The 22,399-nt window shown below is 50.9% G+C and overlaps 1 protein-coding gene across 1 annotated transcript in view; it reads left to right on the top strand.

Annotated features, from left to right (window-relative positions):
- ADCY5 (adenylate cyclase 5) overlaps nt 1-22,399 on the top strand; it is a 61,156-nt gene that overhangs the window by 19,807 nt on the left and 18,950 nt on the right. Inside the window, exons 6-12 of the mRNA XM_040485035.1 lie at nt 1,291-1,449; nt 2,318-2,459; nt 4,699-4,839; nt 9,045-9,067; nt 9,985-10,129; nt 11,319-11,416; nt 14,422-14,509. Coding sequence (XP_040340969.1) covers nt 1,291-1,449; nt 2,318-2,459; nt 4,699-4,839; nt 9,045-9,067; nt 9,985-10,129; nt 11,319-11,416; nt 14,422-14,509 — 796 coding nt within the window. The remainder of the gene's footprint in view (nt 1-1,290; nt 1,450-2,317; nt 2,460-4,698; nt 4,840-9,044; nt 9,068-9,984; nt 10,130-11,318; nt 11,417-14,421; nt 14,510-22,399) is intronic.

The following is a 22,399-nucleotide window of genomic DNA, read 5'->3' as shown; positions in this document are numbered from 1 at the left end:
CGGTTTGGTGGAGTTCCTTTCTGCAGTGTTTACTGACTGCCCCTGCGTGCTTGGGCTAGTCAGTGCTTCCCCCCCTTGCCTGGAAGCATGGAGTCTGTTGAGGGAGAGGCTGGGACTCCCGCTGCTGTGATACCAGGCATGCCGAGCAGTCGCCACCAGGTGGGAGAGGCAAATCGAGATGGGAGGGTCCAGGAAGGGTCAGTTGTTTCCATTGGGAAGACCAAGAGAGGCTTCTTGTAGGAAGTGGCCCCAGAGTTAAGACAGAAAGGCGGAATGAGATGTTACCAACCTAAGCAAGGGGCCGGAGGCACTGTGGATGGAAGGCGCAGCCACAGCCGAGGTATCCCAGGACAAGAGCAATGATGAATGACATCAGTCTTTCCTGTGTCAGGCGTCAGCCTCTTGCCTGTGAGGTGGTGAGGAGGGCAAGTGTCCACATGGTGGTCCTGCCCTCTAGGCCAGGTCAGACTGCTGGTCCCACAGCTGCCTGAGTAGATCTATCCCAGGGTATCAGAGAGTATCCAGGTCCCTAAAGAGTACACACTGTGTACCCCCTCCCCCCGCAAGCACCTGTACCCTCTTCTGCAGACCCTGCGCCTCAGACATATACCCAGAGCAATAGAGTTTCCATCACACTCTCCATCCTGCAGAGGGCCCACCCATCTACTAGAGGCCCCTGTGCCCCAGGGTGTGGTGCATGTGCCACCGCGGTGGGGACTGGTGCTGTCTTCCAGCACATGGAACATCCCTGATCCCCCGCACCTGCTCAGGCTCCCCTTCTCTCCTGAGCAGGACATGTGTCCTCTCTTGAAATAGTTAACCACCTTTCTCCGTTATCCTGCTAATGTCCAAGAAGCAGCAGCAATGTGGACAGATCCGAGTATTCTATGAATGGGGTTTGAAGCGGCTATAACTTCCCTGTCTCGGACGGGCACTAATATGCGGAACACAGCTGAATTGACTTGAGGGTAGCACAGAGAACCTTAGTTACCTTAGTGGGGAAGCAGGGAGTCCTGAGTCCTGGGTTGTAGCGTGAGGCGCTGTGCCCCCTTGTGGCCATGCCGGGAAGCAACGCCTCACTTACAGCACCTGAGCACCAGGGCCCAGCCTGTGCGGTGCCCGTCGGGTGGAACAGTCTCAGACTCTGAATTTGGGCTGGACCAGAGAGAAATGACTCTTTGACCCCTGCACCTTCTGTCACACCCCCGACCCCGTGCCTTCCAGCCCCGCCCCCACTCTGTGTGCCTGGACCCCGACCCTCTCCCAGCCTTACCCCTGCTCCATCCCCAGGTTGGTCCGGGAGGTGACTGGGGTGAACGTGAACATGCGCGTGGGAATTCACAGCGGGCGAGTACACTGCGGTGTCCTTGGTCTCAGGAAGTGGCAGTTCGACGTCTGGTCTAATGACGTCACGCTGGCCAACCACATGGAAGCTGGAGGCAAGGCAGGGTGAGTGAGGGCCCAGACTTCGCTTCCCACCCAGCCCCACTCAGGGTGACTGTCCCAAGGCATGGGGCAGGGGGTGGGCAGGATGGGTTTGGCAGAATTTTAGTAGATGGTCCTCTCCTTAACAAATTACTTGCACCACACCATGGCAAGTTGTAGGGAGCAGCCTCTCAACCTTTGCCCGGGCTTTACCCAGAAGATATTTGCACAAAATAGGGCAACTTGTTGTGTGATGTGATAGATGGGGTAGAGTTCTGGAGGAGGGAGGAACTGTGGGTAATTTTCAGGGGTGGCCAGGATGGAAAGGATGTGAGCTGGCCAGGGTGACTGGGTGGGATTCGGACAGGTGAGGAAGGTGGGAGTGGAGGGAGGGCCAGGCTGAGAGACTACAGTGAGGACAGGCACAGGTATAGGAAACACGGTATTTCCAAGGAATGGAAGTAGAGCACATGACCGCTTAGGGACCAGCGGGAAAAACAGTGCCTGTGTTAAAAGAACATTCGTGCCAGGCTGGGGGATCTGGACTCAGTCGTGTACTCAGCCAGAGCCACTGCTGGCTCCTGAGCGGGTTTGTGAGATTTGTGAGACTGAGACTGTGTCCTCCTGACAGGCTAATGATGTATTCTGTGATGAGGATGACATAACGTAGATGTGATGTGGTGTGGTCAGGTGGGAAGGGGTCTACCTTGAACAGTGGAGAGATGCAGTGTGTTGAGGCTGGGATCTAAGTTGGGCTTAGCATCTGAGCCAGGGTTCGGGCCCTGGGGTTTGAACTGTGGCCAAGTCAGTTGCAGTGTGGTTCTGTGTGGGGACTGGAGTTCTGAAGTCATGTTTTCTGCCCTGCTCTGCCTGCATCTCTCCCCACCTGCAGGCGCATCCACATCACCAAGGCCACACTCAACTACCTGAATGGTGACTACGAGGTGGAGCCAGGCTGTGGGGGCGAGCGCAACGCCTACCTCAAGGAGCACAGCATTGAGACCTTCCTCATCCTGCGCTGCACCCAGAAGCGGGTTGGGCCAAGGGCTGAGGGGCCGGGTGGACCGGGTGGGCCAGGTGGGCGGGGGAGGGCTCCAGGGGTTGCGCGGCCTTCTTCTTCTGGGGAGGAATGTTTCTTGGCAGCCGCTTCCTTGTCTTCTCACTCTTCCCTTGAGTCAAGTCGTGAATTCCTCACACGGTCGTGGTTCCTGCATCTCGGGAAGGACATGAGAGTTAGAAAGGCCTTGTGACGGCTGACAGCGAAGAGGGAATGTTTTCATTTTGCTTCTGTTGCAAAAATGCAACAGGCCTCAAATCAGTTAGCAACACAGCAGTAGGCCAGGGCATGGAAATAAAACAACTAGGAGGTCTGTCCGCCATCTACTGTATCTCCAGCCATTGGTTTCATCTCTGCCTTGCTCCTTGTCTGTTGCGTGAACTAGGTGGATTCGTTCCTTCCCTATCTCTTCGTCTCAATAGGTCTCTGTCCCTGCAGACCTTTATTTCTCGAGAGGACCTCTGTTCTTTCCCTCTTTCACCTTATAGTCCCCTTCTTCCCCCTCACTTTGTCCCATCCCACACTTGCCCAAATATAAAACTGAATTATTAGCAGACTTTGGCATTCTATTTTTAATAGTGTCATGTTCCATGTTCTTAATTTTTAAAGTGAATGAAGAGAACATTTTCTATTTCTCCCTAGATTAAAATGCCTTTTACTGATGAATCTTTCCATTGAACTGACCTGTTGGTCAGAACCTTTTGACAGAGAAATCTTCCCTCTTCCTTTCTTAAGAAGTTAGACTAGGGGTGCCTGGGTGGCTCAGTCGTTTAAGCGTCTGACTCTTGGTTTTGGCTCAGGTCATGATCTCATGGCTCATGAGTTCAAGCCCCGTGTTGGGCTCTGTGCGGACAGCTCAGAGCCTGAAGCCTGCTTCAGAGTCTGTGTCTCCCTCTCTCTCTGCCCCTTCCCTGCTCATGCTCTGTTTGTCTGTCTCTCTCTCTCTCTCTCTCTCAAAAATAAATAAACATTAAAAAAAATTTTTAAAAAAGACATTAGACTAAAGATAAAATTAAGCTGGGAGAAAAGTCCAGAGAAAGTGTTGAGCGACAGCAGAGGTTGATTTTTAAAGGGATACAGGGCTCCTTGGGACAGGTGTCCACCCTGACAGGGACATCACACAGGCACCTCATCGCCGCAGCAGTGCAGCCCCGGAGACAGGTCCTGGCTGTGGGGCCCCTTCCAGGGAGCTGTGCCAGGCCCCCCACAGACCATGAAGAGGGATGGGAGGATTTATACATTCTGGGGAGAGCACCTGGTGGCTTATTTGTCACATTTTTGAACATTTGCTTGCTGTTTGACTATAGTTCAAGTGAACTGACCTCCTCCCGGCCTTCCTCCCACCCCCTCCCCTCTGTTAGGTTGATGAGGTCTTCAGTCCCACCTTCCTGCCCCACCCAGGCTGAGAGCTGTTACCTTCTACCCTGGGTTCTATGGGGTGTGTTCTTCCAGCTTCTTGACAAGCGGTCCAGAAAGGATGAAATGGAGACAGAGAGTGACACCCCGTATCCAGAGCAATGTCAGCTGAAGCAGGCTGTGTCCCCTCCCCTCTGTGTCCCTGGTCTTATGGGCTCCCTTCCCAGGCTCAGAGAGGGAATTGAGGGGAAGGCTGCCTCAGGTCTCCCCAGGGCCTCTCTGGCCCTCCACCTGGAGCCCATTGGATGGATGGACAGACAGAGATGATGGTTGGCACGTGGGGAGCCAGCTGAGGCCCCGCTTGTGTATTTGTACAATGTCTGTCGGCCTTTGCATCTCAAGCTCTAGTGACCCAAACCTCTCCGAGCTGCCTTCTGGGCAGCAGGGCCTGTCTTACTGCACCCTCTGGCAGAACATGGTTGTTTGGGATAAGTTGAGTGGATTGGAATCCTAGGTTTCTTCTCTCTCCTTCACCTTGAGCACCTCAGACCCAAGCTCTGCCCACCCCTGACAATTCTATGCCAATGACAATTGGGAAAGCCTCTTTGCTTTCTCATAAGACCAACCTCCCAACTAAGCCAGCTAGGGCTATGTTGGGGAATTTGGAGGGATTTAAGATGCTTTCTCCAGTGAGCTCTAGGATCCTGGCAGATGTCTAGGCTCCAGGATGTGCACAGAAGAGAGGGGCACCTGCCTCAGCCCCTACCTGGCCAGGCACCTGGGAGCCATGAGAAACTGCCCACTTGGGCTCACCTGGTAGGCTCTGCCCACAGACTGATGCATGTGTTTGGCTCTCCCAGAAAGAAGAAAAGGCCATGATCGCCAAGATGAATCGTCAGAGAACCAACTCCATTGGGCACAACCCGCCTCACTGGGGGGCTGAGCGTCCCTTCTATAACCACCTAGGGGGCAACCAGGTGTCCAAGGAGATGAAGCGGATGGTGAGTAGCAGGGGGAACAGTGGGTGGGCAGTACTCTCCAGGGCTAGGGCCTTCCTTGAATGTGAGGACGGGGTCAGGCCCCTTGTGTTGCCTGATGGCACCTGGAGAGCCACAGAATCCACTTTGGACTAGGAGCCAGAGTGCCTGATTTCTGGCCCTGGGCTCTCTCCATGAGTCCCACAGGCTGGAAGCAGCCCCTGAGTCCAGCCAGAGCCTCCAGTGGTCTGTTGGCACTGTCTGGTGGGCACCAGCTTATCAGGTGCCCTTCCTGGGCAGCTGAAACACATCCTTTGGCTCAGTTGCTCAGAGACCATCTCAGCACTTTTTGGTGAAGTGCCAGGTGATGGTCCCCTCTGCCCTCTGTGCTGAGAAGTGCCCCTGCTCACTGCGGGGCACTCTGCAGGGTGAGCAGAGGCCATGGAAGGGGTGGGGGACACGGGGCCCCAACTGCCTTGGAGGACAGACACCCCCCCCGGCCCCCCCCCCCCACTGTCCCTAAACACACACCAAGAACAGGCTAATTCAGGATGTGCTGCCTGGGTTCTGTCAGTGATGACAAAGAATTCAGAGGGTGAGAGGAAGAGGGAGAGGGGTAACAGAAGTCAGGGTCTGGCAGCAGTGTTTTTCTTTGTTTTTATCAAAGAGTTTGGCATCCATGTCCGAACAAACTCCTTGGCTCACAAGCAGCCTGGTTCCCATGGGAGTTGCCCACCGTGAGAGAGGGGTGGGTGAAGCAGCAGGGTGTGGGGAGCCGTGTGTGTGTGTGTGTGTGTGTGTGTGAGAGAGAGAGAGAGAGAGAGAGAGAGACAGAGACAGAGATAGAGAGCGCGCACATGCACGCGCCAGGGTAGAAGAATGAGGTGGGGCGCGCCAGCACTAGGATCCCCAATTTGGGGTCTGTAGGTTGGAGCAGGTTTTAGCTACAGCAGCAGGGACTAGAGATAAACTCCATGAAAATCCAGCTGAGTCAGCTGACTGAGCCAGGGACAGGCTGGGGACCCAGCCACTCTGCTGCTTGCTAACTGGCAAATAGCAGATGACAGAGGTTCAAGGAAAATGTGTAAGATCAAAAAATGAATTGAGTCAAGACCTCTATTTTAGTTTTTGACAGTCAAGAAGCAACTTGGCAGGACATGAAGGTTATGAGGGAACCGAGTGGGAGGGACCCAGCCTTCCCCCAGGGCTTTGAACTTGGACTTCACAGGTCTGGCCAGTGCCGCCCAGGCCACTAGCCACATTCCCTCTCCCTGGGGGGCCCTCCTCAAGGCAAAGAGCAGTCGGTGGACCTCTTTGTTCTCACCCTAGCCCTTTAATAATCTGCTGTGGATTCTGTATCCATGTGACTGGGTCCAGAGGGGGTGAGCATAGTGTGGGGCCACTGAGAGCTGGGTGCAAAGAGGGAGGCTCTCATCCAGGTGGGAGGGAAGAGGAGCAGAAAGACAGGAGGGAGAGGACAGAGCTGAGCAGGAGACTAGGCGGGGAGAGGAGAGGAAGAAGAGCCACAAGCAGGCAGGAAAGGTGCCTGGTGGGCTTTCTCTGTTTAAAATTGTTGGAAAGCTTTTTTCTTTGGAGATACTTGGTGTAAGCAGAGTCTTCAGTTATTTCAGAGTCCCAAAGGAGACAGTTTGGAGCATAAGCACCGGTTTAGCAGATGCATTAATCATTGTTAGGACCAGGAGCCTTGGAACCATCAGCGGAAGGGCTGTAACTGGGGAAAGGGCCGTCTCGGGGGAGACTGGCTGCCAGGCTCCTCCGTGGCATCAGCTGCCTCGCCAGCACAGAGGGATGGGAAGGTGTGTGGAAGAACAGGGTTGGGGACGCCTCTGCAGCAGCCTTTGGGAGAAGAGACTCCCATCCCTCATCCTGGCCGGGCAGAGTCGCCAGAGGCTTGGCGTCAAAGGACCAGTTCCAGTCCCCAGCCCGCCCAGTCTGAGTGTCTAGGCTGTTGAGGGGGTAGTTCTGCCAGCCGCCAGGCACACCACTGACTTCTGGTGTTAAACTTGCCTGAAACCTTTGGTAAAGATGCTCAAAAGGAGAGATGCTTCCCTGACTTCCACCAATGGTGGGGGTGGAGGATTAGGTTAAGCGGTGTCTGAGAACACTAAGAAAGGTACTAACCTGTAGGCAGCACTCTTATTTCTTTAAATCTTGTTTCGGCTTTTACTCAGCTTTTAAAACGTAGTGACGAGCTGCTCTGGTGTGTGCTTAGGCACAAGTGTTGTGAAGTCCCTGAGGGTACTTACTAATAAGAAGGCTGACAGGAAGAGCATGCAGGGGCATCTGCTCATCTAACCAGGGAAGCTCTGCATTCTGTGGGGGCAGCGGGCTGAGCCCGAGTGCCCAGAGGAGACGAGCAGCTTGCCAAGCGGGCGTACGAACCTCCGTGTGGATGAGCCGAGGGGCCGTGGCCTCTGTTCCTGCTTTTAGGGCCAAGGGACCGGAATTGGGAACCACACAGGACCCCCTGAGCTGAGCTGCTCCCCAGAAGTGCTGTGGCAGAACCCATGTGAGGGTCCTCCTAGCCAGGCTGAGGACCATTGTTCTAGAAGTAGTAAGCACATCGTGAGACTTGAACCCATCTGCGGGACTGTGTTCTTTACAACCATTTGCCAAGGTCTTTTGCCGACACCCTAACCCAGTGCTGAGCTCTCCACACTAACATGGCATCCACCAGACCCAGTCCCCAGCCAACCCCAGTAAATGACCAAAGGAGCGTAGGGGAAGGTCAGAAATAGGTTTGTTAAAAACGTGTCGGGTAGATTTCTGAGCTGCAGAGACCTGCATGAGCACAGTACAGCCTGGTTGTCCTCAGTCCCGGAGTAAAATCCTTGCTGGCCCCCATGGTGGAATTCAGTGCCAGCGCCTCACCATTTTCTGCGGAGAGCTGGCCTGTCCAGGCCCTGTGCTGCCCACTCAAGCTCGTGCTCTGAGGGATCGCGGGGAGCACCCAGCTTGGGCCTGCTCCCTAGGCGGAGCACCCACTTGACTAACACCAACTCCTCCAGCCTGGGGCTGGGATGGTGAAGTGGGCCGGGTCTTATAGCCTGGACAGAGGGCCCGATGGTTCTCAGAGGACAAGAAGGGTCTGGCATCCTCGGAGGAGCTCAGGGTCCACAGTTGGGCACTTGGATGTGCCACTAGAGGCTGCCGAGGCCCCTGGGGCCCTCCACTGGGGGTGGGGGTAGAAAAGAGAACATGGGGTGTGGTGTGGACCCCACATCTGTTTTAGTTCCTGGCAACTCTGGCTCATGAATGCTTTTTGCATTTTCAAACTGTCTGCAGTGTGCATAAAGAGAGGTGTGTTCATTTGGCCTTGGGTTCACCTGGCGCTTACTGACCTCCACGTTTGCCCAGCAGTGTGCCCCACGCTGGGCCCCAAAAGACCACAGGTCACACTCGGTCCTTGCCCTGGCAACTGGAGCCTTACCTGACACAGTCCTGGGGCTGCTTGCTACCTCCTCCACTACCTCTTGGATTCCACCCCTTTGCCACTTTAGGGAACCCACCCTTCATTCTGCCACAGCTGGTCACACCCCGAGACACATCTGTCCCTTTGTGGACTGCGTAGATAAATAGGGATTTGAGTTTGGAGACCGGTAAGGGACCGTCACACTCACCCCTGCCCTGTGTATGTGAGTGGCAGTCAAACCCATGGAACGCAGGTTTCTCACCCCAACCAATCCTGGCTTTGTAAGAACACGCTAGTTCTCATACACTAGGAAAGCTGTTACAGGTAACTGGAGCTTAACTTTCTTAAGCTCAAAACATGTGAATTCCCAGATTTTGTGTGCTCAGTGAGGCTGGGGTGGGGGCAGTGGTCACTTAATGGTTTCTCTTATTCCATCTGAATAAGTGGTAGAATTGAGAGGGACCCACGAAGCCCAGGCTCTGGGGCAAGGGGAGTTGGGGAATTGGATGTGGGGACAGGAAGAGCTTAGACACGTGAGTTTTGCCAGTGGGCGACATGAAATCACAGTGTGCCCCCAGCACGTAGCAGAGCGTATCCCATAGGAAGAACCTGGCTGTATTCACTGAGGGAAGGAAGGACAAACTCCTGGGTGACAGTCCTCTCTCTGTGCAGACTCCTCGGTGAGCCGTAGAGAGTAAATGAGCTGCAGCCTTCCCGTAGTCCCTCTGGAAGCCTCAGTTCTCCGTCCTGTCTGTTCTCATACTTCTTTCCTTCTCTCTCTGTCCCTCTTTTTTAGGGCTTTGAAGACCCCAAGGACAAGTGAGTAACATGCCCTTCTTTATTCCTGCTCTCTTGGCCTGGGGGATAGGCCCACATTCGTCTTATAGCTCAGTTTCCCCGCATTGCTTGGGGAGTGAGGCCACACAGCCTTGGCTGAGAATGACCAGAGCACTGCAGCTGACAGATGGGCAGCCCAGGAGCCCAGGGCAGAGAGGCTGGGCTCGGCACTGCCCGTTTGTAATCTTCCCACAAACACATGCGTGGACACTCACAACTGCATACGTGCATGCTCTTCACACGCCTGTGTGCACGCACACACACGCGCCTGCTGCTCTCAGCAAAATGCAGACCTTGCACGTTGGTCACCAGGTCTGGCCACATCCTGGTGCCTTGAGGGAATGTGCTCCTCTTTCTCTTCCATTTCCTGGTTCTTGGGGGCTGTCAGAAACCCCACTCAAGGACTAGGCATCACCTTGAGTGATGGGCTTTTAGTTTGGCACCCTGATCATGACACCTGCTTCCCAGAGGGTGCCCTGGGCCGGGTTAAAGCAGCGGGGTAGCTCACAGCCCCTGGGGCAGCAGTCTTGCCTCCGGATCTTGGCCTTTATTTCAGGATGACGGTACCGCTGGAGAGTGAAGAGCAGAGACTGTTAGCTGTGGGGAAAAACAATGAAAACTTTGATGATAAGTCATATTATACTATAATAATATATGAGTAGAGTCAGAAAAGCCTTACTGTCGGCGAGGCCCTTCAGCCAGAAGGTCAGACACTGGCAGCTTTCTGTGCATGTGTGCAGTTAAGAAGCGGGGGGACTTGGGTTCCGGATCTCAGTCCCAGCTTCCCCAGCCCTTATTAGGGCCTTTCTAATGGGCCTGGGTGCATGGGCTCAAGTGGGCCCTCTTGCGGCGCCCCCTGGTGGTCAGCCTGCTGTGTGTCTGCATGTCTTGCTCCCCAGGAACGCCCAGGAAAGTGCAAACCCCGAGGATGAAGTGGACGAATTTCTGGGCCGTGCCATTGACGCCAGGAGCATCGACAGGCTGCGGTCTGAGCATGTCCGCAAGTTCCTCTTGACCTTCAGGGAGCCTGACTTAGAGAAGAAGGTACAGCACCATGGGTGGGAACGAGGCCCTGGGCAGAACCAGAACCAGGGGGAGGGGACAGGACAATAGAAGGCTCCCTTCTGCTCTCCATCACCATGGAAAGAGCCCTTTGTCTCCGTTCCCTCTGCTCCGATGCCATGCTACCCAGTAGATGGAGATTTTAGGGGGACTTTCATGGTCAGAAGAGAGAAGTCTTCACTTCCTCATGTCTCCATTTCCTTATCTGGAAAATGGGGATATTTAACATACCTTCTTCATAGGGTCATAGTGAGTATTAAATAAATCCATATATAGAAAGCACATAAGATAGTATTGGCCACATAGATGTTCCGTGAATGTCCATTGCTGTTTATGTTATTTTTATCGTTGCTATTATTGCTATCATTATCATCACCAGTGGATCCCCCTGCTGCCTCTGGCACACTGGAAAACATTTGGAAGAGGCAGTCAGTTGAGATCTCTTTGTCCCATCTCCTTAAATTGTGACTGAGAGGTTGGGTGACTTGCTCTAGGCCACCAGTGAAGTAGTGAAAGAGCCAGAACCAGACCTTGGTCCAGGGTCTTTGCCCACGCCACGGCGTTTCCCCAGTGTTGAGTTAAAACGGGCTTGTGTGAACTCACGTCATCGTCCAGTGAGGCAAGCCTAGGAGGCAAGCACTGTTCACCAGCAGTTAATGGAACTGAGTCACAAAGCACCCTCTCTGGTGACTCTGTGCCAGCACAGCCTCTGTTCCCACCACCTGTTGGTGTCTTGGGAGGAGCTGGGGCTGGGAGCTGGGCCCTCAGAGACGAGCTCTGTGATTTTGGGTGAGCCTCATGTCCTCTCTGAGCCCCAGCTCGCTCACCTGGGAAGTAGCAGCTATATAGGTCCAGTACCTACGTCCATGCATAAGGATGCCATAGACCTGATATGTGTCCTAGCACGCAGATGGTGCTCTGTGATGTGAGCCATGATCGTGACGAGTTACTCTCATGGTGACCCGACCTACAGGAAGTTTCTGGTTTGACACAATTCAACTGTCCTCCCCAACAGGCACCACTTTATAGTGCTTTGGACTGGTTTCTTGAGCACCAAGGCTAGTGCTGGTTCTTCCAGGTCTCCAGGTCTTGGGAGTGTCTGGGGTGGAGCGGGGCTGGAGTGGACGGGGCCAGGTGTCTCTGCCCCTCTCACCCCGCACATCTCTCTCAGTACTCCAAGCAGGTGGATGACCGATTTGGTGCCTATGTGGCATGTGCCTCGCTTGTCTTCCTCTTCATCTGCTTTGTCCAGATCACCATCGTGCCCCAGTAAGTACCGTCCCTCTGGCTGTGGGGCTTCAAGGGTGGGAGGGGAGGTCATGTAGGAGAGCAGAGGCGGAGGTCTGCGCTAAGCCTGTTTAGACAGAGAGAAGTTTCCAAATGTGTCCTCGGTGGGACCGGGAAGCTACAAGTCTGACTCCCTTGTGACAGAGAGGTGAGTTGCTCCTTCCAGGGTGGGAGATTTCCCTCTGGGCGCTGCCTTGCTGCATGAGAGACTCCTTGTCGGCACTTCGTCATCTTGGCCCATTGTACCCACACTGCGGCTGCCCGTTAAATCACCCAAAAGTACTCAGGTTTGCTTCTGTGTGACCTTTGGTTCTTGCAAAATCATCAATACATCTTCAAAAGATAAGGGTTTTCTGCAACTCTGGGTATTTCAAAGAATGGATTTCTGGTTCTGATGGCTTTCCTCAAAGAGATATTCTAGAATGCTTCCAAGGACTGACTGTGTCCCTTACAGAGGCCTGTGGCTTCTGAGGAACCACTCGGATGTTGCCAGTGGGCTTTTTGAGATGAAGTGTTAGGGACATAGTCACAGTAGAGTCACATCTAAACAGGAAAGATAACTCCTCCATGTCTGTTTGCGTGTGTGTGTATACATTTGTATGTGTGTGTGCCCATGTCTGTACACATATTTGTTACTTCTTATGCAACCTTTCAAACATACAGAAAAGTAATTAATATAAGCAGCACCCATCCTCTATACTGTAAAGTATAACTATTGTTGATATTTTATAATTTATCTGTTTCTTTTCTGCTTATTTAAATTTTAGACAAAAAGACATTCCCCCCCCTCCCCTCAAAAACCCTCAATACAGTCCTATTTTAAGGGCTTTCCCTTCTTAACCACAGTGCCTTATACACCAGACAAAATTAGCAGCGGTTCTCTGCAGTCGTGTAACACCAAGTCCATGTTCAGATTTCCAAAATTGTCTCCCAACGTCTTCAACTGTTAGTTTATTCATAGCCAGGATCTACCCAGGACCCACTGGTTGTGTTCAGTTATGTTTCCTAAGTCCAGCTTGATCCAGAAGGGGCCCCTCATCCCAAAGCCTTCTACTCTTCATTTTGAAATAATTATAGACTTATAAAAAAGTGACAAGAGTATTATGGAGGGTTTCTGTACATCCTTCATCCAGTTTTCCCTCATGTTGACCACTTACATAACTGTAGTGTGATGGTCGAAACCAGGAGATTAACGCTGGCATGACACACTAGTAACTGGGGTGACACTAGTAACTAGTGACCGTAATCTAATTCCGTCAGTGTTGCCCCTAATGGCCTTTTTGTGTCCCAGGGGCCAGTCCAGGATCCCACATTGCATTTACCTCTTCTGTCTCCTTGGCCCCAGCTAATCTGTGATACTTCCTCAGCTTTTATTTGTCTTTTGTGGCCTTAACACCCTTGATGAGTACTGGCCAATTAATGTGCAGATATCTCAATTTGTGCTTGTCTGATGTTTTCTCATGATTAGACTGAGGTTATGCTTTTTTGACAAGAATCCCATACAAGTGATGTGTCCTTCTTAGTGCATGTTATCAGGAGGTACACAATGCCTTCATGTCTTGCTGCTCAAAGCCTTGAATTTTTAATGACACGTTGTTGCAGAGATAGCCATTACATGTGTACCCACTATGACTCTGTCAGGATACCAGACACTGGCAGCCAGTTCCACTCTGGTTGTGCAGCTGATGCCCATTGCCCCCCACACGGAGGTGGCGCAGGGCTGGTGGGACTGTGGGTCCTTATTGCCACAGGATCCAATTTTTCTGGTATTGAAATGGAGCTACAGGTATAAATAGGCAACCTAGTCCTCTGTCCCACTGCACCTGCTAGTCCAGTTAGCTTGGGCGCATAACCCTGCCTCTGGGCCGCTTTTCTTTTTCTGCAGCATGTGGGCGGGGTTTTCCTCCTTCCCTGCTCTGCCCACAGTGGCTTCATTCCCCCTGGCTGCAGCTCTGAGTTGCGAAGGCATTGACGGAAGTCTTTCTCTAGCAGTCCTTTCTCTACAGAAGCAGGAAAGACCTACTTTAAAGGTCTTTCTTTCCCTCTGAAGAGAGTTCTCTACCTTGTTCTATTTGTGTAAGGCATCTAAGTGCTGGCTTCTGGGGGAGCCTGGAACACAGACGCCCTTTGGATGCCTCTCTAGAGGTATTCACCTGCCTTTTCAAGTCATCCACTTGCCTTTAACTGGCTCACAACGCCTGGCATCTCTAGGCCATTCTCACACCCTGAAAGGGAAAAGAGACTTCTGTGGTCTCCTGATATGATGGTGTGTACCTTGGCCAGCCCCTGCCCCAGGAGGGCCAAATGAAGGTTCCAGGTGGAAAGTCACTGGCCACTCTTTTGTCTGAGGATTCTGGCCCATGGTGAAAGTCACCCGTGATCTGCCTCGGGAAGAAGGGGCGGGGGGGGGGGGGGGGGGGGGGGGGGGTTCCTTGCATTTTCTTGCTGAACTGGCTGAAGAGCAGGGGAGCAAAACTGAGTAGGACTTGGTGTGGGGCTTGGCAGGGGACAAGATTTAGGGACTCTCTCCTCTAGAAGGATACATCACTGATGTTTCTCAGAGTGTCTGGTCAGGCTGCTGACAAATGCATTTTTAAAAATGATGGCTGTTTATCAAATCTGTTTCCAGCTTTCACAGTTAATCCTAGCTGAGAGTAACTACTTGGAGGGAATAACCAGGTGATTTTTAAAACAGGTCCTTAATTAGGCAAAATATTGAGCAGGTGACACTTGCTTCTCCCTTTAGCGCCCCCCCCCCCTCGCTGCAGGCTTCTGCTCCCCACAGGGAGGTGCGGGGAGGTGGCAAGGACAGGAGCCAGACCATTACGGAGGGGTCCTGAATCAGTTCTCAAGGCTGTGTAAGCCCTTCTTAGTGAATCAGGGGCTAGAAAAGACTGGGCAATGGATTCAGGGGGAATGGAGCAACTTCCTTTTCCTTCCAGAGGTTTTCAGGGCCCCAGAATTCCCCACCTCCTCTCTTTTTCCAGCTCCGTGTTCATGTTGAGTTTCTACCTGACCTGTTTCCTGCTGCTGACCTTGGTGGTGTTTGTGTCCGTGATTTATTCCTGCGTGAAGGTGAGTCTAGCTCGCACCTGAGTCCCCAGCCACCTTCTTCCCTCCCTCCCCAGCCCACTGATAAGGAGCTCCTCCCAGGAGCCCAGGAGTCACCCTTGGGGTCAGGGGTACATTATGCTGGGGCACAACTCTTGATTGGCATTGGCAGCAAGCTCGACTATAGGGAGCACTTTGTCAGTGGAGCCTTATTTGTGTTGGCTACTTTAATCTGCCTTTGCAAATCTTTGCAACAAGGAGGTAGTGTCACTGCCTCTTCTGTCTGTCCCCTTGGTATCCGGTAGGATGAAGGAAGGGCACCTAGCACAATGCCTGCTTGGAGCAATGGTCAATAAATATTTGCTAAAAGGCTGAGTGTGGAAGAGACCTCTCTCAACACCCCCTTCAGTGTCCCCATGTGCCTGGAATTGGCTCTGGGGGGACCACAGGGATGATGGCTTTTGAATCGCCCATCATATAGATGAGGAGAGTGGCCCAGAGTGGTTCAGTGTTTCAAACAGGGCCACACAGCTAATAATGTGGGCAGAAAATCCTATTCTGTGTTTTTCTCCCCTGCCTCCTCTTAGGCAGGCTGTGTCCTTCAGGAGACCTGGCCACAAGCCATTCTGGTCTGTGGTGGAAATCACTCAGGTTCCCCTTTGCTTTGTCCACCAAGCCTTTCCGTCATTTCCTTCCCTAGTGGTTTAAGACTTCCCTGATGGGACAGCCTGGCCCCAGAAAGCACTCTGTCCTCAGGCAGGGACAAGCCCCTCCGGCTTCTGCTGTAACCATTTCTCTGCTCCTCCTCAACACTCACTTGGAGCCAAGCCCTGGGCAGGGTGGGGGGCAGACTCTGCCGTCATTCCCTACACACACTGCAGTAAGAACCACATTCTTCTTCTGGAAGGATTGGACCTTTGTCACCTCCAGAGTCCCCTTTCTCTCTCCACACTCAAAGCAGGGTATTTTGTTAGATTGTTAATTGTTTAATTACCTAATGGTCAAGGTCTTGGTAGACTAATTGTCAGAACTGGAAGCCCCCCCCCACCCCCCAACTGGGAATCCTCCGGAGTGGTTTAGCCCTCCCCCTGAGCGGATACAGAAGGTGACACCCCGAGGGAGGCAGGGTGGGCCTGGGTCAGTTGGCGTGTTGAGCTGTGTGCTTGGCCAGTGACTTCACTGCCTCATAGGGTTTAATCCTAGTCCCCTGCCTCTCCACCAGCTCCTTCCTCAAGTCTGTGTTGAGTCACCTCCTGCCTTTTGGTCTTTCTGTTGTCTTGCCCCTACACCTCACTCCCAATCTGCTTTTTCCCTCGGGAGCACTTCCACTTTCTCTATCTCGTGGCTGTGAAAGTACATGGTACATTCACAGTAGCCAAAAGAGGGAAACAACACAAATGTCCATCAACAGATGAATAGATAAGCAAAAATGGTATATCTACGCAATGGACTGTCACATACCCACAGAAGGGAATGGAGTTCTGACACACACTACAATATGGATGAACCTTGAAAACATGCTTAAAGAAGCCAGACTCAAAGGGACATATATTGTATGATTCCACTTGTGTAGAATATCTGGAATAGGCAAATTCATAGAGACAGAAAGCAGATAGAGGGTCCTGAGGTTGTCAGGATGGGGGATGGAGAATTAGTGCTTCGTGGGTGCAGAGTTTCTGTATCGAGTGATGGAAGGGTTTTGGAAGTAGGGCATTTTGGAAATAGAGTGGTAATGGTTTGCACATTATGCATATAATTAATGCCACTAATTTGTACAGTTAAAATGCAAATTTTTTATCTTTTTTAAATGTTTATTTACTAATTTGAGAGAGAGCCAGAGTGTGAGCAGAGAGGGAGACACAGAATCCAAAGCAGGCTCCAAGATCTGAGCTGTCAGCACAAAGCCCGATGCGGGGCTCAAACTCACAAGCCGTGAGATTATGACCTGAGCCGAAGTCAGACGCTTAACTGACTGAGCCACCCAGGCACCCAAAATGCAAATTTTATGGTACATGTATTTTACCACAGTAAAGTCACAACAACCTAAGAAAAAAGGTGCACCATAGCTAAAAAGGCCTTGTAAACATTCTTTACCTGAACATCCAAAAGAATCGTCTTTTTAAGTTATAAATTGAGGCAAAGTCATTGTTTGACGTACCCAATGAGCTTATTCAAGTCTGAATCAAAGCTATATGTAGTCTACAATTTTAAAACTAGAATCTAGACTTCTCTCTTTCCTGTTCCCTGCTTTGAGAAATCTGAGCTGCTCTGACTTCATTTATGTTTCCTGATTGGCATGTGTTCCTGATGGTAGGGGGGAGTGGAGGTGGGGGAGGAAGGCTCATGGCCCCGCCTGCACTGGCTATTTTGAGTTAATACTTTGGTCCAGTGAATTCTTTTTGCCACTGTTCGAGATTATTTATGAAAATCATTCCTGCCTCCTTGTGTTTTTTTGAATCTATCTATTTTGTAATCAATGTCACCTTCAATAATTTTATTCTCAATTCCTTTATCCAGCTCAATGATTTTTCTGACGCTTCTGTGGTGGCCAGGGTTCCCTCGGCGGGAGAGCCTGGTGGATGGAGTGCCTGTCCCCCACCCACTCCATCCCTCGCCCCTCTGCACACACCCCCCTCAACCAGGAGAGGCTGCTGCTTCCAGCTTATAGATATAGAGCTTCTATAAACTATTTAGGAGAAAAGTGCTCCCTGGCATAACAAATCTGACACCTGCTGATTTGGGCCTTTGGGCCAGGAGTCAAGTAGACTGTAGTACCCACCTTGAGGTCCTCACTGCATTTCCCTGCACCACCCCCCCACCACCACCTCTGATGCGCCATCTTCTCAGCATTTCTCCACTTTCTGGGAAGTAGACCCTCACTGGAGAAGTTGTCTGTAGCTTGAACTCCTCTTCCATTTCATTATTCTTTCCTCTTCCATGTGGATGAACTGTTTGCACACTGAGATGTGACAGGGGTACTTCTCTGGCATCTGTGCAGCAGGGTGGACTGGCCTCGCTTTCCCTAATGCCGGGCGCGGCCTGTCCCGGACCCCACTGCACACTGCCTGCAGGTGCACGGACTAAAAGTTGATTTTATCACCTTTTCAAGGTATTGCCCTATAGCTGACTGAACTGGAATTTTCCGTGTCGTTCTGTTTTCACTTCAAAAACACTTGCCCTTTAGCAGAACCCAGACATTTCTCATCTTGCACAGTTTTTCAGGAGTCATGGGCAGTGACTTTCTGATGAGATATGACAGTTCTAAATTACCCGCAGCATGAGCCCAGCGGATCCAAAGCCAGGCAGCTCTGTCAGACATGGTTTCTTTCTCTTTTCCATTTGTTTTCCCATTTCCCCATTTCCCCAATACAGCGTGGCCTTCCTTGCTCAAATGTCGATGTTTTCACCTTTTTGTAGAGAGAAATGTGAAGAAAGTATCGACTGAATTAGTCGGATTAGCCAAGTTAGTTGTGTCAGCTGTCTGTCAGGGAATGGCTTCCTGGGTCCTTTTTGTGGGAAAGTTTTTCTGGAACTTTCCACCGAGTGCTCCGATGGCCTTTTCATGGTGGGCCTGTTTGGTCCTTTCCTGACACAGCGTGATCTGGTTCACAGACATCTCTGGGGACTTGGGGCTAACCTGGTGTCTTGGTCTCCTGGCCTCGCTGCTCAGAGCATCAGCTTCCCTTCAGGGCCCCGCGGTCTCCGGGCTGCTTTGCCCTAAGGATCATCCCTGGAGCACTTCTTTTCTTCTGGCGATGCCGTCTCAGAAGGGCAGTCTGAGCATCTGCACACGTCGCTCCTCCCTTCCCTTGGCATCTGTGCTGCCCTGGGCCCCACAGCTGCTTGTCTTAGAAAAAGCCATGCTGAGGGGCGCCTGGGTGGCTCAGTTGGTGAAGCGTCTGTCTTCAGCTCAGGTCATGATCTCACGGTTTGTGGGTTTGAGCCCCATGTCGGGCTCTGTGCTGACAGCTCAGAGCCTTTAGCTGCTTCAGATTCTGTGTCTCCCTGTCTCTCTGCCTTTCCCTCACTCATGCTCTGTCTCTCTCTGTCTCTCAAAAATAAATAAACGTTAAAAAAATTAAAAAAGAGGGGCGCCTGGGTGGCTTGGTCGGTTAAGCGTCCGACTTCGGCTCAGGTCACGATCTCACGGTCCGTGAAATCGAGCCCCACGTCAGGCTCTGTGCTGACCGTTCAGAGCCCGGAGCCTGTTTCCGATTCTGTGTCTCCCTCTCTCTCTGCCCCTCCCCTGTTCATGCTCTGTCTCTCCCTGTCTCAAAAATAAATAAACATTAAAAAAAAAAATTTTTTTTTTTTAAATTTAAAAAGAAAAGAGAAAGCCACGCTGCATCCCTCCTTGCCATCACACAAGGGTCCGGACTCGGAATCTCAAATTGGAAATGGCTGGAGCAGTGAAGCAGCCCAGACACCCACCTGAGACTGGAATCCCTTTATGATAATAAGGATGGGCTGGCCTCTGCTTGATTACCTTCAGGGATGGTGAGCTCAGTCGTGTCTCCTGAGTACAGCCTCTCCTCTTTTTGGGCACCTCTGACTGTTCCATCAGCCTCCCTGTGACTTCTGCCCCAGCCTCCTATGCTTGTTTCTGACAATGCTAGCATTTCTGCTACCTCCACTTAGATGGGTAGGAGAGGTTGGCTGCCTCCTTTCCCCACCTTCTGGTCTGGGCCCCCTGTCTTTACTGTGGCTCATTAGCACGTTCTTACTTGGAAGGCCAGACTCCTTTCCTACATTTTGGAGCTTGGGAGTAGATAGGCACAGAAGGAGTACTTGGCCACATAGCTCTGGGCGTGTGTGTGCATGCTTGCGTGCACAGGTGTATACATGTGTGTATTTAAATCTCCATCCTCCAGGCTGCGGGCTCCTCTTAGCTTGTCTCCCACAGACTCCTGGGACCTGACTGCCTGAGCTCCTGGGAACCGTGGCCAGGGCTGCATCTAGGCTCTGTGTGCTCTGCGCAGTCACCAGAAACCTCTTCTCCCTCCCTGCAGCCTGAAGTCCACCACCGCACCCCCCTGCCCTTGCTGGCACTTCTTTCTACCCCAGCCTGGCTACTGTCCCCAGTTTCTGAAATAGGGTCTTACTACACTACAGTACCTCTTACCTCTTAGGTATCTTCTGTCCTGTGGGGACTTTAGAGCCCCACACTCACCTTCTCCCAGCAGGCTCAGGGGCACGTTTTGTCTGTTAGAGGATACATTTTGCCAGACACACGTTTCTTTGGGGATAGAGAGCGTTTCACTCCAGGAGGCGTATCTTCAGTTCATCCCATGGCTGTTGAGCCAGGCAGTTGAGGGTCCACATCCCAGCTCTGCACTTGGAGCTGTGTTTTCTAAGCTTTAAAGAGGGCGTTTATCATATCCATACTGCAGATGGGGTCAGTGAGGCTCAGAGAGGTTAGGCAGCTTTCCTGAAGCCCTGGGGCTAGGAGGTGCCATAGCTGGGATTTAAACCCCAGTGGTTCTAGATTCCAGAGCCACAGTCCTTCCTCCCAAAGACACTGCTTTTGTTAATATGTCCATTTGACCCCGAGGAGTGCAGTGGTGTGGAGCCTGCCTTGTTTGGCCTCTGCAGTTTTTATATCTTAAAAAAAAAAAAAAAAAAAAAAAAAAAAAAAATGTCGTAAAGTAGGAGCTACTGCTTTTTAAAATCAGTTTCTTGTCAAAAAGGCTGTTTTCTTCATTTTTTTCCCCATTAGATTTCATCACCTTTTTTCATCTCTGCAATACCCTGACCCCACATCACAGAACCAGGACCCCAGGCTGGTCATCAGTTTGCCTGGAGGTTTTCAGAGTGGCCGAGATCAAAACTGTCCTTCACCCCAGTCATGGTTTATTAATTATGTCCCCACTCCTGTATTTCATGTTGAATTGATTTGAGTTCATGGGACTGGGAATGTACTGGTTTGGAATTTTTTTTTAATCTTTTTGTTTTTGTTTTTGTTTTTGTTTTTTGAGCTCTAATTGTGAGTGAGCAGGCATTGAACAGTTGTTTGCACAGGCACAATTATCCTGCTGGAAAAAAAAAAAAATAGTCTCCAAGATCTGGTGGCAGCTGTGATGCATCTCTGTGAGAAAACTCTGTCCAGGTGAAGACGTTCACCGTCCGCACTGGGATTAATATGATGGGAGTTAGGGTCAACATACAGATGAACTTTTTGACTACAGGAGATGAGATACCCTATATCAACTGATACCAGAGCAGGATGTCAAATCTTCTGGAGATTTGAAGTTTTAAAGTGAAGAGCAGGTCTTTTTAAAGGATGACAAAGGAAATCGGCTTGTAGCAAGCCAGTGCATTAAAAGCCAATCATTTGTTAGATGTGAAGTACTTTTCCAGCCTGAATTTTAAAAATAGCCTGCAGTTCTTCTCCCGGCCTCTGGGTGGCCCCTGTGGGGCTCCTGGTCCCACCTTCCCCGGGAAGCAAGCCCGTGTGCATATCCTGTTCCCCAGCCAATTTCTAATAACTAATAACTTTTGCCTACATCTCATCGGCGAGTGCAAAATAATAAAAGAAACCCTTAAATTGATGGATAGGGTGATTAGAACTGAAATTATTTAAATAACATGGGTCGGGGGATAGGATGGAATGGCAACATTTCAAGCAGACAAAAATTAGAAACCATCTGTCATACCTTTTCAGAGTGGGATCCTCATGCTAGTGCCAGAACACTTTCCCCATCTATGAAAAAAAAGTCCTTCAATAGGAAACAGGGATTTTCACTCTTTTTTTTTTTTATTTTTTTTTTCAACGTTTTTATTTATTTTTGGGACAGAGAGAGACAGAGCATGAACGGGCGAGGGGCAGAGAGAGAGGGAGACACAGAATCGGAAACAGGCTCCAGGCTCTGAGCCATCAGCCCAGAGCCCGACGCGGGGCTCGAACTCACAGACCGCGAGATTGTGACCTGGCTGAAGTCGGACGCTTTAACCGACTGCGCCACCCAGGCGCCCCGGGATTTTCACTCTTACTGGCAATAGAGCTCTTTAAAAATGCAAATATTAACTAAATTTTCTATTGAATTTAGCAGCTCACGAAGCACTTTGGTATGCATCATTTCACCGAGTCTTCATGGCCACCTTGGGAGATAGATCTCCCCTACATATAAATAGGAAAGCTGCGGCTCAGAGCCCTTGATGATTTTCCCAGGGTCAGGCAGCTGGTAAGAGCTGTTTAATAAGTTCCTTATTGAGATACAATTCACATCTATAAGATGCACCTTTATGAAGGTGGATGAAACTGTAATTCAGTAGTTTTTAGTATATTCATAAAGTTGGGCACCTGTTAACCACTATAACTCCAGAACATTGTCATCATCCTGAAAAGAAACCCCATACCTGTTAGCAGTCGCTGTTCATTCCCTGCTCGCCACAGCCCCTGGCAGCCTCAAACTCTCCTTTCTGTCCGTATGAATTTGCCTGAACTCCTACAACGTGTGGCCTTTTGAGATTGTCTTCTTTCACTTAGCATATACTCTCAAGGTTCACCCGTGTCATATCATGTAAAAACATTTTGTTCCTTTTCATGGCCAAATGACATTCCATTCTGTGGAAATATCACATTTAGTTTATCGAGTAGTTTCCACTTTCAAGCTATAATGAATAGTACTGCTATGAACATTTGTATACGAGGTTTTACATGGACTTACGTTTTCAGTTCTCTTGGGTATATACCTACAAGTACAGTTGTTGGGTCATATGGTAACTGTTGATCATTTTGAGAAACTGCCAACCTGTTTTCCAAAGCACCTGCACTATTTTACATTCCCACCAGCAATGGATGAGGATTCTGATATCCCTATGTCCTTACCAACACTTACTATCACCTGACTTTTGGATTATAGCCATCCTGGTGGGTGTGAGCTGGTATCTCATGTTTTTGATATGCATTTCCCT

The sequence above is a fragment of the Herpailurus yagouaroundi genome, unplaced genomic scaffold (genome assembly GCF_014898765.1).
Source record: "Herpailurus yagouaroundi ecotype Mexico unplaced genomic scaffold, PumYag 162, whole genome shotgun sequence".
Taxonomy (NCBI): domain Eukaryota; kingdom Metazoa; phylum Chordata; class Mammalia; order Carnivora; family Felidae; genus Herpailurus; species Herpailurus yagouaroundi.
The sequence above is the reverse complement of the archived record's forward strand: the minus strand, read 5'-3'. Positions and strand labels throughout refer to the sequence as shown.